We start from the raw sequence: 22,286 nt of genomic DNA on the forward strand, positions 1-22,286 counted from the left end.
CTCACATGACTCTACATTACATTCTCTCTTTCTCTCTCATTAAAGTCTTGGCATATTCCTCTTCCATACTCATTGAAGGCATGTTATAAAAGATTCCTCTTACGCACTCTTTAAAGCATATGTTATGCTCTCTCTTAAATGCATAAGTTACAAAGACATGCGTATCTCTCCTTAAATGTCATTTGTTACCCTTTCTCATTAATGACATGAGTTACACTTCCTAAAAGGGCATGAGTTACACTTCTCGAGTGTTAATTTTAGTTAACAATGGTATGTTCTATGCTTAACACAATTACTTCTATGTTCCTTTAGTAGCCCAATGGCAATTTCCAATTTAGTTTTCCAATAGAAATCACATTAACCATAAATCACATTGACAGTAACTGTAGATAGAACATAAAATAAAATGCAAAAGACAAGGCAAGACAAGAGGACACTAGATTTGGAGGATTCCAGGTTCTTCTTATTATTATATCAAATGTCTCGCAGAGAGAGAGAGTACAAAAATTCAAGTGGAAGTCAAACTTGACTTGTCAAATCATTGTCTGATATAAGCGGAGTCAAATTTGCAATCTGTCCTTAGTCAACAATAGTCAAACAACAATAGCATGTGCCCTAACCAAACTATGGTCAAGGGTCAAAGAAGTCCCTTTGCAGCTCAGTCAAAGGTCATCTAATTCAGCCTCCTTAGCTGGTCAAACAACAATCAAAATAGTTCACTTTTGAGCAATCAAACCTAGTCAATGCATAGAAAAGGCTTGCGGTCAAAGTCTGCAATTGGTCTGTGGTCAAAGTTCGCGATTGGCATGTGGTCAAATTGCCCAGACCTCCTCGATTTTTGTGCCCAACAATGCGACCTAGAGAAACAAAAATAATCCTAAGAAAAATCACAGTCGAACTTAGTCAAATACTCCTTGGTCAACGCTGGTCAAACCCCTGCAATAGTCCTGAAATTCAGCGGTGCAATCTACCCTGAAAATTTGTCCTCCTTGCCACACATGTGAGAGAGAAAACCTGCGCAATAGCTGTACGAACCAATGAGAGAAGGAGAGAGAAGAAATGTGTGAGTGATGATGATGCCAAATGAGGTGAGGGGTCACTTGTATTTATACAAGTCATTGAGGGTGAAGTGACATGTCTCTTGGGCTTCATGAGTGTTAATTTTAGATAACAATGGTTTGTTCTATGCTTTAGTACAATTTACTTCAATGTTCCTTTAGCAGCGCAGTGACAATTTCCAATTATATCTAGTAGCAATCACATTAACTTAAACACATTGATAGTAAATGCAGATAGAACATAAATACATGTGCAGAAGACCATGCCAAGACAAGAGGACACAAGATGTGGCGGATGCCAGGGACAAACCTCAATGTGGGGAAACCCTTTGATCAAATCTTCTTATTATTCTTCAATAGTTCAACAGAGAGTGAGAGTACAAATATCAAAATTACATGCCCAAAACAGTCCTACCAAATCAATAGTCAATGCAGCCCTAACCAGAAAGTCAACGGTTGTCAAAGCTGCCCCAAAGGGTCCTCCAAGCAACTCGATTAACAACAGAAGAATGTGCCTGACCAAGGGATTCAAAGTCAACCCAAAATTAGCTCGGTCAACCTAGTCAAATTCTGTTGTAATTTTGCGGTCAAACCAGAAAGTCAATGCAACAGTCAACTTGGCCAAATAGTCCCAAACCACCTCAAAAATCGTGCCAAAGAATGCAACCTGCAAAAATTGAAATTCTACCCACAAAACTGAAGTCAAAGCTGGTCAAATACTCCAAGTCAATGCTGGTCAATGTTGAAGTTTCTAATTTTCCTTGGTTAGAAACCCTTCATGCACTTTAAATAAACAAGTTGATGATTTAATTCTACCTACTTGTTATTTTTCTTTAACAAGTTGTTTACAAAGTAAACACTGAAAATAAACACCAGTGCATGCTCAACATATTACAGATCATCAACTAAAAGAAACAAGAACAAACACACCACATGACACCATTATTTTTGGACCAATGTCCCTGGAAAAACCCAATGCGGGAAAACCGGTGCAGCTATTCGAGGGTTTTCTTATTAAGCAATATCAGAGTACAATCTGGGTGCCGAAACTGGCCTACCCAACAGAGAATTTCCTTGGCAGTAATACCTCTCAGTTTCTAACAAATCTCCTGGCTGAAACCCTGGATAATCCTTTCGGCAGCTACTCAGCTCCAATCTGCCCCAGAAACCCCCAACGTGAGCCTCTCTCTCGACTGTGTCAGCCCCTCTCTGCCCAGTGCTGGCCCTGCGTCACACCCCAGATGGGTCTGCGTCAGTCTTAGGAGGCCTTGCGTCAGCCCTTTGGCCCTCTGCGTCAGAAACGTTGGCCTCTTTGAGGCTCTGCGCAGCTCTCGGTTGCCTCTGCGTCTCCCTGCATGAGTCTTGGCTAGCTCTACGTCACTCTCCACAGCTACTGCACTGCTCTCCCGACACCATCTTTGCCTCTCTGTGTCTCTGTGCTCAATGCCCCTCAGCTGCTCTCCCGACCACTGATTCTATCTCTCTTAGCAAACCCTGCTAAAGAATAGAATGACTGATCACCTGGTGTACTCTTCAAGTGACCCTCAAGCCTTCTCTTATACTTTTCCTATTGACATCTCAACGGGGGAGATTAACTCCTTAATCAACGACTAAGATTAGATCTGGTTTGATCCATGTCTTTTGGACCACTCTAAAACAGATTCATATTAATACACATTAATATTTTATTTTCCCAAGTTTAGACTTAGGGACTCCATTAAAAATATTAATTATTTTAATATCCCCTGATTTGTTTAGAATCTGCCCAAACCCTTTCTGGGTATTGGAGATCTCATGTGCCCTAACCCCTCCACCAAATTTCGTGGCTAGAGCACATCCGATGCTACCCCAAATCAACACTTCCTCTTAGCGAGGACTGTGTTCTAGCAATACTCCTCATTGAGTATTACTTTGATCATCCGACATCGGTACCTGTGCTGATGCTAGGCCATCTTGCCCAACATCCTTTGCACTGCTGTCCATGGTTCTGCCACTGCCACTGCTGCATCTGTACGACAGCTCCCTCTGCATCCGTGTTGCTGCTGGTCCTTCCTCCCAGCACTGCATCTGCACTGCACCTCCTCTCATCATCTTGCATCGTGCTGCCCACTGCTGCACTGCAACTCAGTTATTGAGAAGTAAGTATCTGATCTCCCAGCTGACCTCCTTGTTGGGCTAGAAACACCCACTGATGCTGAAGCTTCCTCTACCGCTGACAAGTGCTCCCTCTTTGACCTCTGCGCTGCTGCAACAACTCTCCTGCATCTCGCACCGTTGCACACCTCTCTGTTCCTTCCTGCACGGGTGCAACACATCTATGCCTCTCGCACTGCTGCAACCTACTAGCTCTGCGCTGTCTCGAGACTCTTGCACTGTAGCACTCTCTGTTGCTCCATCCGCATTCGTCTCTACCCACTCAGCCAGTCCCGCTACTCGTCTTCGGGGCTCTCGTAGCAAGGTCTAATCCAAGAGGTTGGGTACCTCAAGAATCTTGCCCCTCATGGCCTGTAGTCCTCCTGACTACAGTTCGATGTGTCCCCACTTCCGCTCAAGTGGTGCGTGTGCACTCATGGCATAGTTATCGTCTGTCAAAACTTCCTTCTCTGCCTGTGCTGGCACTGCCTTAGTCTTGGAAGACTCTCCCTTACTCTTCTTCCTTCGACACTGGGTCACATAATGACCTATCTCCCCATAGTGGAAGCACTTGATCTTGGAGAGATCTTTCTTCTTTCGCTTCTCCTGCTTTCCCTCAGATGCTAGGGCCACATCCTCCTCCTCTTGCTGAACTTTGATCCCTTTGCTGCTGCTACCTGTCTTTAACTGCCATCTGATCTCTTCCTGGCGAAGAGCTGCCCACATCTCGTCCCAAGGTAAGAGAGTTCCTCTGCCTAGGATACTCTGGACAAACACTTCCCAATCTTCTGAGACAAGTTTCAGGGCTGTCCTCACCATAAGCTCCTGATCCAGTGTTGCTCCTATAGCAGTGAACTGGTCTCAGATCTCATTCAGTCCTCCGAGGAAGGTGTCAATCGATTGACCCTTCTTCATCTAATACGACCTCATCTGGTTCTTGAGCATCATTCTTCTCTGCACAGAAGTATGCTGGTACAGGTTCTTGAGAGCCTCCCACATCTCAACTGCCGTTTCCTTCTCTGCTATATGTGGTACCACATGATCCTTGACCCCGTCAAGGATAATGCACTTGGCCCTTGCCATCGCTTCTTCGTACTTGTCGTTATCATTGGGGTCGATTGGGATAGCTATAACCTTCAAGATGAAGTTCTTGACAAGATTTCTGTCAAGCACTAATAAGATTCTGGCCTTCCAGACTGCGAAGTTCGATGCTCCGTCCAGTCTATCCTGGTCTCTTACCCCGTGAAGTGCCATGACGCTCCTCTAGTTCCGTCCTGGAAGTTCTGTGTTCGACTCCTCTGATTCTCTACTTCCCGTCTAGAAGTTCTCTTCTAGACTCCCTCTGAGTCTTGATTTCCCTTCTGGAAATCCTTCTGCCGCTTGTCGAGATGCCCCCTACTCTAATCATCTTGTGCAACTGCACTGCTGATCCAGGTTGCTCGGCTAGATACCTTCGGTAACAACTCCTCTGGCCTTGCTTTGTCAGGTACTGTTCTGACTACAGTGCCTCACCAGCTCCACTCTGCAATATTTTTGCAGCCTTCTAGACTCCAGCAATTGCCTCTTTGTGAACTGCGTCAGCCCCCCTCTGCCCCACGCTGGCTCTGCGTCACCCCAGATGAGTCTGCATCAGCCTTGGGATGCCCTGCGTCAGCAATGCTGGCCTCTCTTAGGCTCTGCGCAGTTCCCGACTTCCTCTGCGTGGCTTTGGCTTTGGCTGGCTCTGCGTCACACTTCCTTGGCTTCTGCGTTGCTAGAAACAACGTCTGTCACTTCGGGACAACTGTTTTTTGCTGCTATTGCTTCGCTCAGCTGATGTCTTTTAGTCCTCCTGTGATCTGCAATCACGCTCTGATACCATGTTGAAGTTTCTGATTTTCCTTAGTTAGAAACCCTTCATGCACTTTTTCTGATTTATTCCTACCTACTTGTTATTTTTCTTTAACAAGTTGTTTACAAAGTAAATACTGAAAATAAACACCAGTGCATGCTCAACATATTACAGATCAGCAACTAAAAGAAATAAGAACAAACACACCACATGACACCATTATTTTTGGACCAATGTCCTTGGAAAAACCCAATGCGGGAAAACCGGTGCAACTATCTGAGGGTTTTCTTATTAAGCAATATCAGAGTACAATTTGGGTGCCAAAACTGGCCTACCCAACAGAGAATTTTCTTGGCAGTAATACCTCTCAGTTTCTGACAAATCTCTTGGCTGAAACCCCGGATAATCCTTTTGGTAGCTACTCAGCTCCAATCTGCCCCAAAAACCCCAACGTCAACCTTTCTCTGGACTACGTCAACCCCTCTCTGCCCAACGTTGGCCCTACGTCACCCCAGATGGGTTTGCGTCAACCTTAGGAGTCCCTGCGTCAACACTCTGGCCCTCTGCGTCAGCAATGCTGGCCTCTCTGAGTCTCTGCGCAGCTCCCTGCTGCCTCTGCGTGGCCTTGCATGAGCCTTGGATGGCTCTGCGTCACTCTCCCAGGCTATTGCGCTGCTCTCCTAGCATTATCTCTGCCTCTCTATCTCTCTGTATTCAATGCCCCTCAGCTGCTCTCCCGACCACTGATTCTATCTCTCTTAGCAAACCCCGCTCTAGAGAATAGAATCACTGATCATTTGGTGTACTCTCTAAGTGACCCTTAAGCCTCCTCTTATACTTTTCCTGTTGACATCTCAACAGCCGATATTAAGTCCCTAATCAACGACTAAGATTAGATGTGGCTTGATCCATGTCTTTTGGACCACTCTAACACAGATTCATATTAATGCACATTAATATTTTATTTTCCCAAGCTTAGACTTAGGGACTCCATTAAAAATATTAATTATTTTAATATCTTCTGATCTGTTTAGAATCTGCCTAAACCGTTTCTAGGTATTGGAGATCTCATGTGCCCTAACCTCTCCACCAAATTTCGTGGCTAGAGCACATCCGATGCTATCCCAAATCAACAGTCAACGCATGCTCTAATCTCTGAAATTTCAGCCTCTAAAACCAGTGCAGAAATTTGTCCTCTTCCACACGTGCGAAGTAGAGAGTCTCCAAGTTGTACAAGCCAATCAAGAGAGGAGAGAGAAGATGATGTGATGAGTTGATGATGTCCAAATAAGAGAAGAGTCACTTCTATTTATACACTTCGTTGAGGGTGAGGAGACACATCCATTGGGCTTCATGGGCCTACATTTGACTGAGGTCGACCTTGACAGTTTGTCCATGAGAAAGAATAAATTCAAAATTCCATTTCTGTTTGTTAGAGTGAGATGATCTTTATATCAAAATTGTACCTCTCGGAAAGAGGAATCCAATGCAATAATCATCTCCATCATATGAGCTATCCTAAGGTGGAAGTTGGCGCTAGTTGCCAATTTTAACACTTCTTATCAACTAGGGAGAATTCCACCTGCCAATCCATTTGTCATCATGCCATCCTATCATCCTGAACCATCCCTGTCATCACTGCCCTGCTCTGCTTTGCTGAACCAGGAAGTAATAATGAAGAAGTGATCGAGAGTGAGTCATAAGATCATACCACTCTCCACTGACAAAAGTCAGTCCTTGATCCCAGATCAAGTTGTTGAACACGGAGCATCCTAGTTATAGGGAGTAGGACAATACACGATGCGTCCATCGGTAGTGCTATGGTCCTTAACCATCTTTTCCCAACTCATTGGCTAGATGAGAGGTACTTCCCATGAGTCATGGACACTATGGGTAGGATCTGTGTTGGGGCATCAACAGGAGAAGGTGAACCACTCATCTTGCTCTTATGCCATAGGAGAAGGTGAACCACTCATCCTATGCATATGTCAATCATAGGGGAAGGTGAACCACTCACCCTACATGCATGTGTTTGGGTAGGGGAAGGTGAACCAGTCACCCTACACACGTGTCAACCATAATGGGGTATCACAGGGTAAGGTGAACCACTCACCCTGTATCCAGTGCACTACTAGGGGAAGGTGAACCACTCACCCTATGGTCGCTCATAGCTCCAAAAAGTACCCCAAGCCCGTAGGAACTCCCAGAGCTTTGCATTCAACTCATACGGGACCTCATAGGAGGGTCGTTCCACGACTCCAAGTCTTTCTCGGAAGGTTAAGAATTTGACCTTCCCCAAGGCTTTGTAAGAATGTTTGCAACATTCTCATTCGTCTTGATGTGTTGGAGCCTAACTGCTCCCCGTTGTACCATATCCCGGATAAAGTGGTACCTAATATCAATGTGCTTGGAGCAGTCGTGGAACACTCGATTCTCTGATAGGTGAATCCCACTCTAGTTGTCACAAGAGATCACGTGGTATCTAACACGTGCTCAAATAACTCACTGAAGAGCTTCCTCAACCAAACTGCTTCACAACAGGCCATACTTGTAGCAATGTATTCAACCTCGACAATGCTTAGTGCAACCGATTTTTGCTTCCTGCTCATCCAAGATATTGAAGTAGACTCCAAAGAGAAGCAACACCCAGATGTGCTCTTATGATCCACCACACTGCCAACCCAATTAGCATCTTGTGTATCCATGTAGCCTCAAATTCTCGACAGTGTATTTTAGTCCATAGTGGATTGTGCCCCGAAGATATATCAAGAGATTCTTAGCAGCAATCCAGTGAATGTGATGAGGCTCGACTATATATTAACTCATCGTATTCACAACAAAGCATATGTCAGGACGGGAGTTGACCAAGAACATTAGGGCCCCCACAAGTTGACAATACTTGGTAGGGTTCGCCAATTTGGGCCCAACAACACTTCGACATAACTTCTTAAAGTTGAGTTCCATTGGAGTAGTCACGGACTTGCAGTCCACCACCCCACATCTCTCAAGTAGCTTCACAATGTATTTTCCTTGAGAAAGGAAAATCTCACTTGGCTTTTGCCAGACATCCAACCCTAGGAAATAATGCATCAGTCCTAGGTCCTTAATCTTGAACTCGGAAGCCAACTCCCTCTTGCATTGATGAATGAGAGGGTCAACACATGTCAGAAAGAGATCATCCACATAAAGGACTAGAATGAGAGGTCTGTCCTTCTCAACCTTGAAGTATAGGTTCGGGTTAGCATCGCTCCTTGTAAATCCCAACTTCATTAGATAGCTATCGATCCTCTCATACCAAGCCCTAGGGGTTTGCTTCAACCCATAGAAGGCTTTCTTCAACCTGCATACATGTTTTTTCACGATCTTGAACCTCGAACCCCTCAGGTTGTTCCTCATAGACTTCCTCTTTAAGTGAACCATGCAAGAAGGCAATTTTGACACCCATTTGGTTTAGGCTCCATCCTTGTGAGGCAACAAGGGCTATGATCGAACGAATGGTGGTATGTCGGGCAACTGGTGCAAATATCTCATCCTAGTCTACTTCTTCCTTTTGAGAGAAGCCTCGAGCTATAAATCTAGCCTTGAATTTCTTAGCACTCCCATCAACTCCATGTTTGATCTTGTAGAGCCATTTCGAAGTGACCACTCACTTGTCCTTGGGTCTAGGAACCACGTCCCATACATCATTCTTCATGATCGACTCATACTCCTCGTTCATTGCATCCTTCCAAACTTGTTGCTTCATGGCTTCTTCAAATGTGCAAGGCTCAGATTGTACAATGGTACTCATGGTAGCTAAGTACACTTGGTACCTATTTGACTTTTTGCTTTCATGAAATGTACCCTTCGGTGCAATATATTTCTAAGCATCTTCAAGATTATCTTTGAGCCACAAAGGCCTTTTTCTTGAAGTAGAGGGCTCACAAGGAGGTGGATCAATGGGATTCATTGAACCTTCAACATCCGGCATCGACTCATCAGACAGAGGTTCATCCTGCTTTTCTGTATCAACATCATCATTGTCCTTCCTAGAAATAGGAAGAGCTCAGAGCTTTCTAAGAGCATAATCTTCATCGAAAGTGACATCATGACTTAATTCCACTTCCCTTTGACCAGGCACATAGATTATATATGCCTTCAAAGTTTCACTGTAGCCCACAAACATTCCTTTCTTTCCAAATGCATCTAGTTTGTTTCTTTTCTCTTTCGGCACATGAAAATATACAGGACAACCAAAAATTCTAAAATGAGAAACATCAAGTTTCTTACTGGTGAATACTTCTTCAGGTGTCTTGAAGTCCAAAGCTTGACGTGGGCATCGATTTTGGACATACGCAACGGTGTTGGTAGCTTCTCCCCATAAGAACTTCGGAGGACCTTGATCATGAAGCATAACATAGGTAGCTTCTATGATAGTGCGATTCTTCCTTTCGGCAACACCATTTTGGTCCGGAGTATATGCAGTAGTGGTCTCCCTCTTAATGCCAACTTCTCTACAATAGTCTTTGAACTCATTTGACTCATATTCGGTCCCATTATCAGTCCTCAATATTTTGCAATGTTCCACCAAGGTTCTGGGACGATGGGGCGTGGGAGCGAGGGGGCGTGGGAGCGGCCTATGCAAAAGCTCCCCACCATTTTTTAGGAAACGTGGGAGAGCGACAGGGTCCTAAAAACTTATAAATATAAAATATAATTTATTAATTGAGTCCACTATGACAATTTGGTTTGAATTGAAAAGCTGCAGAGCATGATCATTGATATGAATATCATTTGACATTATCTAAATTTATAATATCATATAAAATAATAAATTTAAAATTCTAATTTATAATCATACATCAATGATCATACATTATGATTAAAGTTTAAAGTTTAAACCATATTGATGTTCCACTTCCTACTATGAACATTGAATATTGAACATCGAATATTCAATATTGACATAAAATTATAAAAGTAAAGTTTGATACATCATACATCAAGAGTCCAAATTTTATAGAATTATAAAAGATTAAAGTCAAGTCTGATACATCAAGAGTCAAAATTTTGTAGAGTGAGAATCTGAATAACTGATAACACATATGATAAGAACTGAGAACATCAACATATCAAAAGATAAACAAGCATAATGCAAAATATGCCTCAAGGTAATGCCCCAAGGTAATGCTCAAGAGTCAAGCCTCAAGGTAATGCCCCGCTAGTCTCTGCATCCAGTTGTTGCATGAATAAATCAGGATCAATCATATCACCATCTGAATCTGAATCATTAGCATTCTCAAACATGCTAAGTGGCACACCAACCAACCCCATCTGTCTCTCATCAAGTCTCTCCTCCATATCTACCTGTGCATCATCCTCTGGATCAACATCCCATCGTGTTGCTGGTCCCTTCAAATACTCAGGTGTCTTCCTATGCTCAAGACGTAGGGCACTGTGCACAACAACTAACTTCTCCGCTCTTCTAGAGGTAAGCTTGTTCCTCTTGATAGAGTGGATGAAGCTATATGTGGACCAATTCCTCTCTGCTGCAGAGGAACTAGCAATCTGAGACAACAAACGCATGGCTAGATCTTTGAGCTCTGGAGCACCATCCCCATGCATCCTCCACCAACCAATCGGGTCATCTTGGGCTAGATCTATGCGATCTGCCCGAGCACCACGTGTGTTGAAGGGGCCACTAAGAGATGCAAACTGAACAAACTATCTTCGAAATTTTGACCCCTCCTCCTCACTGTACATCTTTGCAATTGCATCTAGGAAGCCTTTCTTTACCTCTGGATCATCAATAGGAGGCACCCTCCCAGGTCTCTCAACATACCATTTTGGGTTTAATGCATATGCTGCCATGTGCAAAGGTGTGTTCATGCGATCCCACCTACGCTGAATGATGGGTCGAATCTGGGAAGTATAGAACTCTAGTGAGGGCTCCCTCTGCTGAATGGCTACCTTCACACGACCCAACATGCTATCAAAGGTCTCATAAATTTCTCCAAGACCTAGGAGCATTTGAATCAATGTAACGAATGACCTCCACAATAGGGCCTAAGAATGACACCAAATAAGAACAATCTGCCCACCAATCATTGTCCAACCCCTGAACCCTGACCTTCTTCCCAGTGTCTGTCTTTGATTCTGACCACCTTCCCCACTCTGAACTCACAACCAAGAATTGTAGAGGTGCTTGTACCTCTATCATTCTCTCCAATAAGAGAAAATAGCTAGCATATCTAGTATCAGTGGGCTTGAGGAATTCCTTCCTCGTGTGAGCCCTGTACATAGCCAAGGAGGTGTGGTGGTTGCAGATAAACATCTGCACATCTCTTGCCGCTGACACCAAGTCTGATATCCACTGAATCTTGCCAATGTCCTTCAGTGCATTATTGAGTGCATGCACACAACAAGGAGTCCAAAAAATGTGTTGATACCTGTTTTGAATCAATAACCCAGCTGATCTACAAATTGCTGCTGCATCTGTCACAACCTGCACCACACTATCAGGCCCAACATCCTCTATAGCTTCTTGAAGAATCTCAAATTGGAAAGATGCATCCTTGTGCTTTCCAGAACAGTCAATAGCTTTAAGAAAGAATGGACCTTCTGAAGATGTCACTATGATGTTGATTAGTGGGCATTTTCGAATGTCAGTCCATCCATCCATAACAATAGAGCAACCAAACCTCAACCATGTTTGTCTCATTCTCTCTTTTTGCACATTAATTTTGGACAATTGTCTATCCAAAATTGTTGTTCGTAGTTTATGTTCTCCAGGTGGTACATATGAAAGCCCTATTTTTGCAATTGCTTGGACCATTTCCTTGTAATAAGGAGAACGAACAACATGGAAGGGAATCCCATTAGCAAAAAGAAATTTGCCAATTGCATCATCTGTGTCATCTCGATCTAGAATGTTGTACATCCCAGACACTGTACCAGTACCACCCATTGCAGAAGAACGAGATGCACCAGTGGAAACCTTTGTCTTTTTTGATGAAGCACTGGATGGAGGAATATTTGTAGATGGATCAACATGTCTACTAGAGAACAATCCTTTTCCAGTGGCTGCCCTTTCTAGCCTCCAAAGTTGCTCTCTTAGAGCTGAATCCAGGTTCTTTGAGGGACACATATTCACTCCTTTACCTGTAATAGCCAAAATGTGTTGCTTCACCTTGGCATAACTGCCAACAAAGTGATGCTCACAAATATTGCAGACCCAATCACGTGAGGCACCACCAATTTTTGGATTCTTTTTCGGTAGTCTAGTTGCATAGATTAGAAGTGGTTTTAGAGGATTAAATGTCCCCTTTGCAAATTTTTCCAGCTCTCTTGGCGGGCCTCCAGAATCTACACCATGCCTATTCTGGTATCTTGCCCCTCTGTGACCGCTTTCAACTTCTTGTGCATCATGTGGCTCACTACAGTGGTAGCTATTGTCACTGTTCTCACTGTTCCTAGAAGAAGTTTGACTCTGACTCATAGTTGTAACTTTGTAAGTTGAAAGTTGAATGACAAGTCAAAATGTAAGTTGCAGCCTGTAGGTTGCAACCTGAAATGAAAAAAAAAAATAAAAAAATTAGAAACATTACAGCTACAGCACATGCCACACACATTGAAGTTTTCAAGTTTTGAACACTGATTTTTTTTTAATTTACAAGAAAAAAATTAAAATAGAAATTAAATTTTAATACAGTCAAAAATTATAAACAAAAACAGTTTCAATTTTTTTTTTACAAAAACAGTTTCAATTTTTTTTTTTTTAAACACAGTGAACAGTGAACACTCAAGAGTCAACATAATGATAAAAAAAGAAATGAAAAAAAATCCTTTGCTCCTAATGTTAAAACTGTTTCTATAATCTATTCACTCAACTAATAGTCTAGACTCTAATACCTTCTGCGTTTAGGAAAGAAAAGGATATAATTTAAAATTTTAAACCTATGCTCAATTGTTCTGTAGTCTGCACATAAATGATAAATCTCTCAGCTCTGTCAACGTGCCCTGAATTAGTTACAAACTTTGCTTCAGATCTCTGAAGATGCCACTATTTTGCTCTAAAAGGGAGACCGAGAATCATGACAAGGTCTATTGATAGCAAGTGAATTCAAATGTATAGAAGACCTCGACCATTACAAACTTCCTCTTGCATAGTTTTGTATTGAAGATCAGATCCTAAAGATGTAAGTGATATGCCCAAAATAATAAAATATACAGACCTTCAACCTCCTTTAAGGCTTTAAAATTAAAACTAGTAACATAATGACTGGCTGGTAAGTTACATCCCATTGAAATCTTGGTTTATAGAGCTGTGTTTTTAATACGAATGCATTTCATCCATGAAATTGAACAGCTTCCGACAAAAGGCTGTCATATGAAAAGTTTTAACTTAAATATATGCCCTTGGTACTAGTTTAGATAGGTTCTAAATAACAATATCGCGTAAGGATCTACAGGAGTCTGGAGTTTATACAAACAAGCCAGCAAGTATACATAGGTCCCCATCTTTTGTATTGTTAAAACTTTAAGTTACTATAGCGAAGTTCTAGAGCGAGGGAATTTATTTTTCATGGATTCCACAATAGTACTTGCAAAGGGTCATTACAATATATACACATTGAGAAGCTGCATTCAACTCACACTCTTCAGCACAGTCAAGTTTGGTTGACACTGCTCTGAGACAGACGCTGTGATGATTGCCCAAACTTCATTCAAACGCCCAATGATTCGGAAAGGGCTGTTGTACCATGCAATAATAAAACCTGCAGAATATATTTAAAATAAAGACAAGGCCATCATATGAAAACCAGTGTCGCCGTAGACAAGGCCGTCATATGAAAACCTGCAGAATATATTTAAAATTTTAAATTTATAAGTGAAACATGGAAACCTGGTTTCTTTCGAGAAAGTTGCATTCATACTGAAATTAAAATATTTTGACACAAGGTTAGTTGGCGTGACTTCTATGTTTCGGATCTCATCGCAAGAGTAAAATCAAAATGTCAAAGCAGGGGTGCTCCATGGAACCATGGTGACTCCACGTAAGAACTGATGGCTGGAAGAAAATATCAAAACATGGAACCTCCATCTGTAGTTTAGTTACGATAGCATTGTCGCTTAAAAAAAAAGCCGTCTAGACACACCAAACAATGCGCACTATTGATCTGTTGGAGACTTATAAGTTATATCACATTTGAACCCCATCACATGGGCAAATTTGGAAGGGTAGTGTTTGCCATGCATTCAGAAGAATTTGGGCTTGGAAACACCGAAACAATGAACACGTCTTCAATGAACAACAGTTCATATACACAAACATATCCAAACACATTCTTTAGATGCACTCTAAACGCAGTTATGCAGTGGCAAATGCTCATGAAATGAACTGTTACTAACCTGTTAGGCTGTAGTAGTTCGCTCCTCGCATGATGCTCGAAGGGAGGTGCTGCTCGCACGATGCTCGATGGGAGCTGCTGCTTGTAGGACGTCGACAAGAGGGAGGGAGGAGTTCTGGAATGATGAATCTGAACAGTGAAATCGAACGCTGTGAGTGGAGTGCTCAGCAAACTTGCAAAGGCTGTGAGTGTGTTGTTCATGGTTCAGGCTGCCGTTTTTATAACATGAAACAACGATTTTCCAAAACCCTATGTGTTAATTAACTGTTAATTAAAGATTAGGTTCAGCGTTTAGTTAATTAAAATGGTTTTTAATGCATTAAAGGTGTGCCACGTCCCCCCTCGCCCCCCCGTCGTCCCCCTCGCCCCTCCACGTGCCCCTTTTTGGAAACGCCCCCTCAGGAAAGGGAAACGCCCCCCTGGCATGTCCCCCTGAGTTTCCTCATTTTTGGGAGCGTGGGGAAACGTCCCCTACTCGTTCCCAAGTCCCCGGAGCGCAGGGGAGCGAGGAAACTAGACCCTTGGGGGGTGGGGGGGGTGGGGGGGGCGAGTCCCTGTGGAACACTGATATTTTGATCTTTTTCCTTGTTTGATTCTCGACCAAGGCTTTGAAAGAGCGGAACCATTTGAATACTTCATCCTTCTTCTTTAAGAAATAGATCCATGTTTTGCGAGAGAAGTCATCCACAAAAATAGCATAGTACAAATATCCACCCAAAGATGTCACGGGCAACATACCTGATAGATCAGAATGGACCAATTGAAGAATATCGGTGGTTTGAGTTTCACTTGAGGGGAATGGTCCCTGTGTATTTTTTCCAGCTTCACATCCCTGACAAACACCTTCATGATTCAAGTTGAATTCGGGCATACTTGTGACCATCTTCCTTACATCGGTTAAGGCTTTGAAATGAAAGTGAGCAAATCTTCGGTGCCATAATTCGGATTGAAGAGAAGTATCACAAGTCATTGCTTCCAACGAATTTCCTCCAACCTGATAGAGACCTTTAACCCTTAATCCAAGAGTGAATGCTTCTATTGGATTCCTTTGCCAAACACAAACCTTCCTATCAATGAATGTCACATTAAATCCTTTGTCTTCCATCGCAGAAATAAAGACCAAATTCTTTTTCAGATCTGGTACATATAGTTCTTCTTGTAAGTGGAGGGTTTGACCTTGATTTAAGTGAAGAGTAACAGTCCCAATTCCTTTCACGGGATAAGTGGCATTATCCCCAAGTATAATATCCATATTTGTCTTCTTTTCAACCAAGTTTGAGAGAGCTTCTTTGTACCCAGTGAAGTGCCTTGAGGCACCACTATCAATCAACCAATGGTCCAATGTATCTAGAGGAGAGGCGGTGGAGAGGGCAAAAATAAGATAAAATTCTTTTTGCTTTACAACATTAACTTCTTCATACCTGGAGTTTCTCGACTTCTTGGGAGGATGACCATTTCCATTTTGAGTAGCGAGAGCATTCCTCTTTCCTTTGTTGTTGAACCTGTTGTTCCTTTGATTGCCATTGCCCTTGAAGTTGTTGTTATTGTTGTCATCATCTCTTGGAGTATCCTTCTTGTGAGGACACTCTCTAGTGAAGTGGCCAAACCTGTTGCAATTGAAGCACCTTCCTTTTCTTCCTTCTTTGAATCCCGGCTTGAACCCTTGTCCTTGATTCCTTGGACCAACATTGTTCCTTCTCTTAGAATGAGTGGAGAAGGCGGTAGGATTGTTTCCATTTGAGGGCTTGTCTCTTTCCATCATCCTTATTTCTTCTTGAGTGCATCTAGCCAATAATTCATCAAATCTCAGAATCCTGTCATTGTTGAGGATGGTAGTGTTAAACACATCCCAATCTCTTGTAAGGCCCCCAAGTGCAATAAGAGAGAGTTCTCTGTCACCAGTGACTTCACCAATAGATAAGAGATCATTCTTGATCTCGGTAATCCTCATGAAGTAGGATTGGATGGATTCTCCTCTATCCATCTTGATATCTTTCAACTTGTTCTTGAGAAAGGGAATTTGATTTGCATTATTTACTTTACACATCCCAGCCAACTTTTCATACATCTCCTTAGATGCTTCCAAATTAGAAATATAGGCAACCAAAGGCTTATGAATAGAATCAACAATAATCTTCTTAGCTTTAACCTCACCTTTCTTGTACTTTGTTTGTGCAGCAACGGATGCATTTGAAGGAGGCTTTGCTATTCTTCCTTTGACATAGTCCATGGCATCATTCTATTCCAATGTCAAATCCAAAGTCATCTTCCATGCATGATAGTCAGATTTGTCCTTGAGCTTGTCCTCGGATTTGAAGAAAGATGTAGTCGTCATTGGGACTAGTTCCAAGTCCTTGTCCAACAACTTCCCTTAGTGATTGCTTTGCTTCACTCTTGCTTGGGCTTTGTCTTCACCTGAGCTCTGATACCATGTTAATTTTAGATAACATTGGTATGTTCTATGTTTTAGTACAATTTACTTCAATGTTCCTTTAGCAGCGCAATGACAATTTCCAATTATATCCAGTAGCAATCACATTAACTTAAACACATTGATAGTAAATGTAGATAGAACATAAAAACATGTGCAGAAGACAAGCCAAGACAAGAGGACACAAGATGTGGCGGATGCCAGGGACAAACCCCAATGTGGGGAAACCCTTTGATCAAATCTTCTTATTATTCTTCAATAGTTCAACAGAGAGAGGGAGAGTTCAAATATCAAAATTACATGCCCAAAACAATCCCGCCAAATCAACAGTGAAACTAGCAGTCAATGCAACCCTAAGTAGAAAGTCAACGGTGGTAAAAGCTGCCCCAAAAGGTCCTCCAAGAAGATCGGTTAACAATAGAAGAATGTGGCCTGCCAAGGGAGTCAAAGTCAACCCAAAATTAACTCGGTCAACCTAGTCAAAGTCTTGTAATTCTACGGTCAAACTAGAAAGTCAACGTCACAGTGAACTCGGTCAAACAGTCCCCAAACACCTTGAAAATTGTGCAAAAGAATGTGGGCTGCAGAAATCAAAATTCTGCCCACAAAACTGAAGTCAACGCTGGTAAATACTCCAAGTCAATGCTGGTCAATGCATGCCCTACTCTCTGAAATTTCAGCCTCAAGAAACAGTCCAGAAATCTGTCCTCTTCCACACATGCGAAGTAGAGAGCCTCCAAGTTGTACGAACCAATCAAGAGAGGAGAGAGAAGATGATGTGATGAGTTGACGATGTCCAAATGAGAGAAGGGTCACTTATATTTATACACTTCGTTGAGGGTGGGGAGACACATCCATTGGGCTTCATGAGCCTACATTTCATTGAGGCTGACCTTGACAATTTGTCCATGAGAGAATAAATTCAAAATTCCATTTTTGCTTGTCAAAATGATATTATATTTATTTCAAAATTGTACCTCTCGAAAGAGGAATCCAATGCAATAATCATCTCCATCATATGAGCTGTCATAAGGTGGAAGTTGGCCCTAGTTTTCAATTTTAACAATGAACCTACATGATGATGTGGCCAACCTGAACAATTTACACGTGTGCGCATAAATTCAAAAACACATTTCTGCTTATCCAAATTTGATGATCTTTAGATCAATTTTGGTCCTTTCGAAAAGCGGAATTCAATGCAATCATTATCTCCATCAAATGAGCTATCTAAAGTGGAATTTGGCCCTTGTTACCAAATTTAACATCAAGGCATGTGAGATTCCTCCATTGAAGGCATGCGTTGCCTCTCTCCTTAATGGCTTAAGTTACTCTTCCCTATTTGACATATGAGTTACTCATAGGCATGCTCTTTATTTATGGCATGAATTCGTTGATCCTCCTATATATATGTGCCTCATATCTTCTCCCCTCACTACTTGTGCATTGTGAAAGAGGGATTCGAAATTGAGAGAGAGAGTTGGAGAGACTTGAAGAAGATTGCGATGAAGAGAGGCTTGGAGAGTAAGAGTAGAACTTGAAGGTTGATTCAGTGTTTCCATCAGCTGCTGCTATCAATGATCTTCATGCTGCAACTTGTTCAGATTTAGGTGAACCTACTCATTCTCTTGATCTCTCGTTGTACTTTGTATCTCTGCTGAATAATTGATATCTAATAGCAGAAGAATCTGGTTGGGTTTTCCCCTTGTGGGTTTTGCCGTGGTCATTGGACCTAAATTCTTTGTGTCTCATTCTGTTCTTGGCTGTCTTCCATTGTGCATTTCGTTTATGTTCTATCTACAATTGTTTAACTAATGTTGCAGCATAAAAAAGTTCTGTAATAAGTGATTGTTACAACATAAAACATCATATTTTATCAAAGTTTGATAGACCAATGCTGTTCTTAATGGATGGTAATGTGATTATCATCATCATCACTATCCTTGCTATTTCTATTTCAAGTTCCATGGAGAAGCAGATTTAGTTGTCAAAATAATCCCACATAATTTGTAGAAATGGATTTTCATGCATGAACCCTCGTGCAGTTTTTTGTGCAGGAACATTTTAAGGATGGTGATTTATCTTAAAATTTAGAAATCTTGGCGAGTCTTAGTAGTCCCTAATATACAAACTATAAAATGTTTGGCAATGTTTTTGTATAAGTATTCAAATTTCTAACAATAATATATAAGTCTCTATAAGTTTTTTTGCGATTTTTAAGGTAAATTGAATTTATACTATAAAATGTGGGTGAATCATTAAAAAAAAAAATGGAAATTGGTGAATCTTTCTTTTGGGAAAACATGGAAAATTAGGCCACCTGCTAATATTAGCCCCTAAAGTTTTCCCTGTAAATTATATGGTCTTGAATATTATTACTTGTAATGTTGTAAAATTGTGAATTGAATGATAGAACAATGGATAAGTAGATATACAAGAGAGCTTTCTGGGTAGCAAGAACTAAAAGCAGTTTTTCATCGATTTCTTCAAATTCAGTCTATATATTGACATGCATATACACGATATAAAGTCTAGCTCAGTGTTCTTTTGCTATCAAACCCAACAGTATGCAATTTAATTAAACATATTAAGATAACACTTTGCAAGAGACATATGTGGTCGGGAAGAAGGCATGCTACATATGCATAGCTCTTTTGCAGATTGTCTCTGAATTTGAACTCATATTCCCTATGCTAATTTTCCAATGCCATATTTTCTGTGAATAAGATCCCCTAATAATAAGTTCACTTCAGTATTTAGCACAAGTTTGCTATTCTCTGCAGTTCATATGCCGGTTCTCAAGGTTCTGCTTCTAAATGGATGTCCCATCTAATGTTCAGTTGCACTGATGTAACTTCAAGATATCTGCTTTGTTAGTATGCTTGTGTTTAAGGGTTATTTAAGTGTCTGTTCCATCCACTTCTCTTGATTCCTCATAAGTCTTAAATCAATGCTGTCTAGTTATGTACTTTACTACTCCCTTGAATAAATTCTAATTATAATATGAGATTGCATTGTATTACTTTTTGTCTCACAAAGACTGAGCTGTGTCATTTTGGAAGGATAGTTTTTTTGTGTTGTCTAAGCACATACATGTGCTACTTGCTGCTGCAGGTCATGCGGAATCTTCCTAAAAGGCACCAGACATTATTATTCAGTGCCACAATGCCAGAGGAGATTGAAGCACTTGCTCAGGTATTTATGACAATTGTTTTTATGATTTCTTTGTTATGTAATTTGAATTTGCTTCGCTTTTATTTCTTGTTATGTAATGTGAATTTGCTTTGCTTTTGTTTCTTGTAATGTAATTGAATTTGCTCTGGATTGAATATTTATATTAAAAAATGTCTTAAAAAATTGTATGCATAAGAATATAAGTACTTTTAGATTGTGAGTTAATGTGCAGTTCAAGTTTTCTGCCATGATATGGATTTTTCTTGAAGGAAAAGATAACGTATCATATATCAACAGTACCCGCAATAGTGAAAATGGGTACCAAAAAATGGCAAGGAGGTTGGTTGAGTTGTCATGGTGGCATCTAGAGTAAACTTGAGCTCTGTCTCATCTGAAATCTGGAGAAGTGTGGATCTTTGCTTTCCACTTGTTGCCCTTAGCTGAAATGATAATTAGAAAGAAAGAGGTTATTCTCGTGATAATTTTTAATGGGGTTGGTGTATGCAGACACTGCAATATATGCTTGGAAATATTTGTTATTGTTGGAAACATAATCGTCTTGGGTTATCTAAACATGGCTCATTCACTTGAATGGAAGGTGAACAGCCTCAAGTGAAGGCCAACAGTCATAAGAAGTCCAAGATATCTCTTGGAATATGAAACCATGGGTCAGAGAATTGTGTATAGTATGTATATATTGTGAATAATATGCAACACATGATTTATCTATCCGTTAGGGTTGGTGTGGAGGAATGCAAGCCATCATGGGGAGTCCAAGGGACCTTTGGAAGGATAATCCAAGGGTCATTTGTAATTGTATTTATATGTATATCTCGTTAATATTATGCATCTAACGCTTATCTTTAATATTTGGTCTGCCCATTTTGATAGTTATAAAGAGAGTGAAGCAGTCATGGTTGGAATAATGAAAGAAAGTGGAGAGTGGAGCTGATCTCATGGTATATAGGACACTGTAAAATGAGATATTCATTTGGTTTGGTCTCCTGCAAGTGGCACATTTGGGAAATCCTATCCTATTTCTTGATGTAGTGATCGACGTCCCACTCACAACCAGTGAGAACCCACCCAGAATTTGTTGAGAAATCAAGGGCAACTAGATAAGGTGATTTCTCTTTCTTTGATAACTGCTTGTGATGTGTCTTTACTTAACTTTATTAGCTTCTTCTTTTTCTTCATTATAAGTGTTTTTCTTTTCATCAGATAACTACCAAACCATAAAGAACAATAAAACAGGAGGACACAAGATGTAGGTGATGAACCAGGGCCAAAACCTCTCCACTTGAGAGGAAAACCCACAATAATTCTTCTCTTCTTATAGAACTTCAATTGACGAATTCCAAGACCTATGACCCTTGACCAAGACCTTTCGAGACCAAGTCAAATCCTTACTTTTTGACGAACTTAACTTCCAACGATTCTTGAGCAACTTCTGTAATTTCGACCTCTAGCAAATTCTTCTACAACTTCAACCCCCAACAGAAGTTTTGCAACTTCGAACCCCCAACAGAACTTTCTACAACTTCGACCTCTAGTAAATTCTTCTGCAGAAACCCTAGCCTTGGCACGTGTGGAGATTATGATGGTTTCTTGCTCCTTTTCTCTTCGACTTCTACAACTCAGCCTCTTCTGCTACAATTAGTGCCCTAATCCTTTCGCACGTGTGAAGAGAAGTAGCCCAAAACCAATCCAGAAATCTTGTCCTTTTCTTCTTTCTTCGTCCTTCTTTCCTTCACACCTTTCTCTCTCTTGTGATCGAACTTGAGTGAATGAGAAAAGTGCCTAGTGAGGTCGAAGTCTCTCTTATATATAGGCCTTCTGCTAGGTCGAATTGCACCCTTTAGGTCGACTTGTCCACTTGAGTAGGCTGACTTGATCTTTGCAACATGACGAGGTCTTGGAGGGTCTTTTGACTTGATTTTGACTCAAATAAATTCCTTTTACAATATGTAACATGCCCAAGAAGGGTCTTTCATACATGACAATGACTCTCTTGACTTGTAGACTCAATGACAAGCCCTAGAAGCTCTCAATGGGAGCTTGACCTATAAAATAAATTTCCTTGAGCATGAAACCCATGCCTCAAGAATAACAATAATAAATTTATTTTTTCTCATTACATGAAATACATAGAATCATGAATACATATGTCATTATGAAGACTGAACCTAGTTACATATTTCAACACTCCCTCTTAACTAGGGAGGTATTCATAATCCATACAAGGTACTTGGACATTCTCAATCTGAAGAATT

General features: G+C 41.1%; 1 protein-coding gene across 1 annotated transcript in view; it reads left to right on the forward strand.

The window, feature by feature from the left end:
- Nucleotides 1-22,286, forward strand: part of LOC149158326 (DEAD-box ATP-dependent RNA helicase 20-like) — a 246,380-nt gene that overhangs the window by 140,618 nt on the left and 83,476 nt on the right. Inside the window, exon 7 of the mRNA XM_089436196.1 lies at nt 19,954-20,034. Coding sequence (XP_089292322.1) covers nt 19,954-20,034 — 81 coding nt within the window. The remainder of the gene's footprint in view (nt 1-19,953; nt 20,035-22,286) is intronic.

Source organism: Pinus tabuliformis, chromosome 5_2 (genome assembly GCF_031772625.1).
Source record: "Pinus tabuliformis cultivar Carrire ecotype Pingquan chromosome 5_2, CPIR1, whole genome shotgun sequence".
NCBI classification, from domain to species: Eukaryota; Viridiplantae; Streptophyta; class Pinopsida; order Pinales; family Pinaceae; genus Pinus; species Pinus tabuliformis.